Source organism: Orycteropus afer, unplaced genomic scaffold, assembly GCF_000298275.1.
Source record: "Orycteropus afer afer isolate SDZICR_OR568_19922 unplaced genomic scaffold, OryAfe1.0 scaffold00063, whole genome shotgun sequence".
Lineage (NCBI taxonomy): Eukaryota > Metazoa > Chordata > Mammalia > Tubulidentata > Orycteropodidae > Orycteropus > Orycteropus afer.
Window position 1 is genome coordinate 2,527,048 of NW_006921650.1, and position 6,018 is coordinate 2,533,065.

The 6,018-nt window shown below is 37.7% G+C and overlaps 1 protein-coding gene across 1 annotated transcript in view; it reads right to left on the reverse strand.

Moving 5' to 3' along the window:
- Positions 1-3,353: 3,353 nt before the first annotated feature.
- ASB4 (ankyrin repeat and SOCS box containing 4) overlaps positions 3,354-6,018 on the reverse strand; it is a 103,623-nt gene continuing 100,958 nt past the window's right edge. The window contains exons 4-5 of the mRNA XM_007939791.1: positions 5,016-5,129; positions 3,354-3,542 (exon numbers count right to left, since the gene is read on the reverse strand). Of these exons, the coding sequence (XP_007937982.1) occupies positions 3,354-3,542; positions 5,016-5,129 (303 nt within the window). The remainder of the gene's footprint in view (positions 3,543-5,015; positions 5,130-6,018) is intronic.

Sequence of the window (6,018 nt, forward strand, 5' to 3'; positions counted from 1 at the left end):
CAGAAACCCAAGGAGAGGCTGCTATGAGTCAGATACGACTAGACGGCAGTGGATTTACACACTACATTAACACAAAATAGTTCAGCAGAAACAAACAAAACTGAGAAAGTTTCATTTCCCTATGCAAAAAACATCCTCTTCCTTTGTCCTCGGTATCAGTTTACTTTTGTCAAATAAGTGTATCTTGAATTTTCCAGAGAAATGGTGGAGGGCAGTTTGCACCTCTCAGTGGTCTAGGACATTTTCTAACACCACTTGCCACAAGCAAACTCTTTTTTTTTTTTCTTCTTCTTCTTTGTTTTTGGAAAGGATATTAATAATGCATACAAAGTCAACATTCTGTTTTATAATATTTGTTGTTGTTGTTATGTGCCATCGAGTCAAACCCGACTCATAGCGACCCCTCCTTGGGTTTCCGAGGCAGTATCAGTACTGAAGTAGGATTGCCCAACCTTCCTTCCGAGGAGTCCACTCCTCGGAAGGAAGGTTTTATAATATAGGTCTTGTTTTTTAGTACAAAATATTTCCCCCAGAATGTTTTAGTAAAATTTATAATATAGAAAGATTATTGTAAACATCTGATTTTTTCCTCGAAGCCACCAAGGATAAGAAAATTTACTTAGAAACAAAGCTTAAGTGGTAGCCTAGTGGAATATTTAACATCTTCCTCAAGCATCCAAAGTTAAATGAGATGGAGAAACATACAAACAAAAGAAACCAGTGGAAACTACATTTCTTTGGACTTAATTACTTCTGCCTTAACCTTTAAAGGCAGTGCCAAGAAGAATGAGCTTAAATGAAAGTGATTAGTAAGAACAAAAATGTGTAAAGCAAGGTTGACCTTATAAACCATGAGGTCCAAGACTTAATCATCTACATTTCACTTTCCACAACCAAGAGCCAGCAAGCCTGATTAAGAGTTATCCTTCCCAGTTTCTCATACTTTCAACATTTTCGAAATATTTCTATTTTTTTCCTGTTGCCAGCCAATGCTAGCTAAGTGCTCCTTACTTTCTGTAAATAATACACTCTGAAATGGCAGTGTGTTGCACAAAAAGACCAAAGCAATCAATTTAAGTCTTTGCCTTCATAAACTTTCTTTGCCACATTTGCTTAAACTTCCTTGTCACATAAATGGGAGTCGGTGAGTGTTCAAGGAGTCTGGGAAATCCTTGTTGCTGCTGTCATTGTTTTGGGTGTTACAGAGTCAATGCTGACTCACAGTGATACCACGTGACAGAGTGGAACTTCCCCCACAGGGTTTTCTTGACTGTAATCTTTATGGAAGCAGCTCACCAGGTCTTTCTCTCTCAGAGCAACTGGGAAGAGGTTGAACTGCCAACCTTTTGGTTAGCAGCCATGCACTTAACTGTTGCACCACCAGGGCTCTTTGGAGAATATACTAAATACTAAAATAAAACAATACCTAGATTTTGCGAGAAAAGTAGCGTCAAAAATTTTAACCTAAAAGCAGCAGTAGGGCCCTCTAATTGACCCAATCCTCTCATCCTTCATCCTCATGTTTAAAAGAAAAAATCACACTTCATATCAGAAACACAACTTTGAAAACCAAGCGCTAAGAATGAGTCTGCTTCTGTACTGTCACCCCTGTCCTTTAATATGACGGTTACCCACTTATATGTCTGCATCCTCTGCTATGTGTAAGTTTCTGAAGGGCAGGAGTCACATCGGACTCCTCTTTGCATCTCCAGTCTCTGGCTCAATGAGTTTGTGTTGAAATGTCCATTCTTGGCTATTCAGTAGATTGGTCTTTCTTTCTTGTATCAAATTTAAATGAAAGATCTCCTTTTGATGCTATTAATGTGCTTTCATCACCAAAATAAGTTAAAGGAGCTGGGTTGGGAGGGAGTAAGAGTTTGCATAACTAGCAAACTTACTGGTAAGTGGGGAAGACAAGGAGTTTGAGGGCAATCACAGACAGTGGCGTCACTAGGGAGGTGTGGGTGTGCAGACTGCACCAGGTAACACTGCAGAGTGGTGACACGAAAATGACTGTATATAAAATGTTGGTACAGCGTTTCAGAAGAAATTTATTATTGTTTATAAAAGCATCCCAGTACCGTAGTTGTAGGGAGCTCTGGTGGTGTAGTGCCTAAGGCATTTGACTGCTAACCAGAAGGCTGGCAGTTCATACCCACCAGCCACTCCTCAGAAGGAAGGTTGGGCAATCTACTTCCATAGTGATACCTCCTCAGAAACCCAAGGAGGGGTCTTTATGAGTCAGATCTGACTCATGGCAGTGAGTTTGTTTTTGTTTTTGTTTTTGTTTTTTTTGGAGGTAGTTGTAATAACAAAAGCACTTGTCCCAAACCCAGCCTACATATATCACTATACCTGTAAGACTAAAACTCTGTGCTGACTGACTTTTTGAACCTTCAGCACTTCTACTCCTTTTTCCTTCTACTGTCATTCTACCCAATTACAACAATGCTTAGAATCACATGGTTTCATCTGCACATGCTGCCAGCTCCACACTGTCGTTTTCCTTGTTGTGGGTATTTTTATAGCCACTGATTTTGTCAAATTTTCTGGTGTTTTAGCTACAATATTGTGGTAAATAGTAATTATGAAACTCTATTAATAACTTTTTTTGAGACTGAAGTAGTAATTAATGGAAAAGGAAAACAATCAAAACAGGTTTCTGCTCAGTTACTGATAATGTTGTAACTGATAATGTTGTAACTTATAATGTTGTAATTCAACAAAGAAAGATTTTATAAAACAATTTTGTTGTTAATACTCATACAATCTAAGAAGTATTACATTCAAGCAATTTACAACTATATTTATCACATATTATTCAATGTTTAAGTTGGTAATATACATTCTAAGGATTCTGTATGGTCTGGTACGGGAGTAGGTCCATGGTGGCAGGGGGGGTAACACCATGATTTAGTTACTGCACTTGGTGACACCAACACTAGTGACACCACTGATCACAGAGGCTGTTATTTTGCTAACTGAACGGTAATGTAAACTTATTACTGATAGGTAGAGAATAAGATTGGTTGTAAGAAAACCTGGGTCCCATTTGAAATAAGGTAATAAATGAAAATGTTATAAAAATGTATCAGGCATCTAGGAAGAGCACTATAAATATTGGTTATTATCGCTATAGCCATACCTTCTTGAGAGTCTCTTGTCTTTGAAAGTTTCTGAACTTTAATTCCCCTCACCATGTTAACCCAGGATTAATGACATAATGTTTGTAAAGTATTTTGAAATCCCTGAAGTGTTATAATCAGCCCAAGTACCATTTTATTTATGCAAACTGTGTCTACCCAGCGAGTCCACTTAAATATCTAGGATTGGGAATTTCTGTCTCTTAAGGCTTAATAAATGATTCCCTCTGGTTCTAAAAGCAAGTACTTTTTCAATGACAATGGAAGGGAAAGCAAAGGAATTGCTCTGTGACATCTGTTGTGCAACATTCTTCGAATGGCACATCTTGATAAATGCATGAGAGTCCTTGGAGAGTTGCTGCAGACCATGAAGAGAGAGTGGTAGAAATCCCAGTATCTCTGAAAAGGCAAGCAAGACACTTTGCAGTTAGAAAGGGTTCATAGTTTATGTCAAGAAGAATCAATAATGATGCATTAAGTCACTACTTTATACATAGTGGCAGCTTTCTAGGGTCTCTGATAGTGAGACAGAATTAAAAGTGAAATTGAGATGGTGAAGTGAAGAGATGGAATGGAAGAAGAGAAAGGAAAGTAATACTTTATACTACAATTAAGAATCCAGTAAGTGAGATAAACTATACTTATGTGAACTGCCTGAAACAGTTCTAAACCAAAATAGCAATTTTATTTATTTATTTTTAACTTTTATTATTGTTGAAAAGATGCATAACAAAGCAAACATCAATTCCACAATTTCCACATGTACAACTCTGCGACACTGACTACTTTCTTGAGCTGTGCAACCATTTTCACCCTCCTTTTCTGAATTGTCTCTGCCCCATTTATATAAACTCACTACCCCTTCAGGCTTCCCATCTAATCTGTCACATTCAAAATAGCAATTTTTAATTAACCAGAATATTGTTATATAACTTTGTGTGCCTGGTGTGACCCAGGCATTCAGATAGATAATCCTTGGAATTGAGGATTAACGAAGTTTGGCAGGCTAAATTATTTTTTAAAGTGAGACAGCTAAGTAGTAAAATAAAATTGCACCTAAGACATCTACCTCCAAGCCAGTGAGCTTTGCACTCTGTGCTGTTACCTCTCCATGTGTTGGAGTCAGCCTTTCACTTCTAAAACCAAGTACAGAAGTCTCAAGAGAAGCACTGCTTTACAAGTGCAGCAATGCCCATGTGGACTATGGACTCATCTCTGCCAATAGTTTTCTTCAGGGCCCATAAAAAGCAAATCAAACCTGTTGCTGTTGAGTTGATTCTGACTCATGGTCTTTGCTGTTGCAACTGTGTGTTACAGAATATAACTGCTCCATAGGGTGTGCTTGGCTATAATCTTAATGGAAACAGATTGCCAGGTTTTTCTTCTGTAGTGCCACTAGGTGGGCTTGAACTGCCAACTTTCAGGTTAGTAGGCAAGTGCAAACTGTTTGCACCACCCTGAGTTTTAAATACTCTGATTCCTGCCTAATAATGGCTTTGATATTTAATAGTAAATGAAATATCTAACACTAAACTCTTTAATCTTCTGATAAAGATGGTATATGGTAAATCTCAAGTATTAGTATTATTTAATTCAACTAAATTGATGGGTACGAAGTAAAACTGCCACCTTTATACCCTTCATCAACTCTCACATAAATGGACTAATCCCCAAGACATTCCCAAATGCTGTGTATTTGACACATCTGTTTATTCTCACATTTGCATTTTATGACTATTTGTCTCATTTCATTTGAGTAGGTCTTAAAAGCATTCTCAAAACAATTTTTGATATTAGAATTGTCTGCACTTCCAATACAGTCTGAAAGTACTTTATAGTGTGAAACCATAGGAAGTGAACTGATTATTTTACCTCCAAGTCATCATCAGGAATAGCTCTTTTCCACTTTACATTCCACTTGATGTGTTCATAGGCATTGACTACAACTTCAATTGCCTTGGGACATGAATGGCAAGCTTGTATCACCTGCAAAGGAAACACATTGGTTCATTTGCACACACACATGATTCATTTATTCTGCTCACAGAAAACTCAGGAATTCATGGAACTCCTGGGCTCCCTGGAACACAGAAATAAATTTGAGTATTCAGACATGCCGCTAGCCTTACATGACCTTACATCTGTGTGACTCCAAAAGTCAAAAGAACACAAGACATAGAATGAAAGATACTAAATGAGACGGTTCAAAGCAGTGTTATCATCACAACCTTGAAGGTTGGAGAGATGAAGACAGATTAAAAACCACCAGATTGTTTAGAAGGCCACTGTACCCAGGATCTGGGTAGATTGAAACTGGTAAAACAAGATCGTGGGGTATAAATAGAGGATGGATGGACTAAGGCTGCTCTACCTCTATCATATAAGATACTTACCAAAGATTAAATGGCAAAATAGGATCATGACCATTGTGTTTTGTTGTCACAGCAAGCAGAGTTTAAGTCCCGTGGCACCCTTGTTTGTCCCTCCTCAGTTAACAACCCACCAATAAACACAATTCTGAAAACAAATAATTGGAGATCAGCATATCAGCTTTACTACTGTTAAAACTGCTTACATAAAATATGTTTAGTTATGTGGCTACATAGAGCTTCCTAACACTTCACCTCAAAATTAAACTTTCACCTTGAGAGTTCTCAAGATGAAGAACTCTCTTTGACAGACAGAGCTTGTTCCTGTAAACTTACCATACATAATTTTTAGTGTCCACTAGGCCCAATATCCATCATCACAAAGGATGTTTCAAGATCTGTCCTGAAGTACAATGCTGTCAGTGATAGGAAAATATCCATACGCCTACAAGGAAGACCCATTAATACGACTATTATTCAAATTTATGCTCCAATCACCAAAGCCA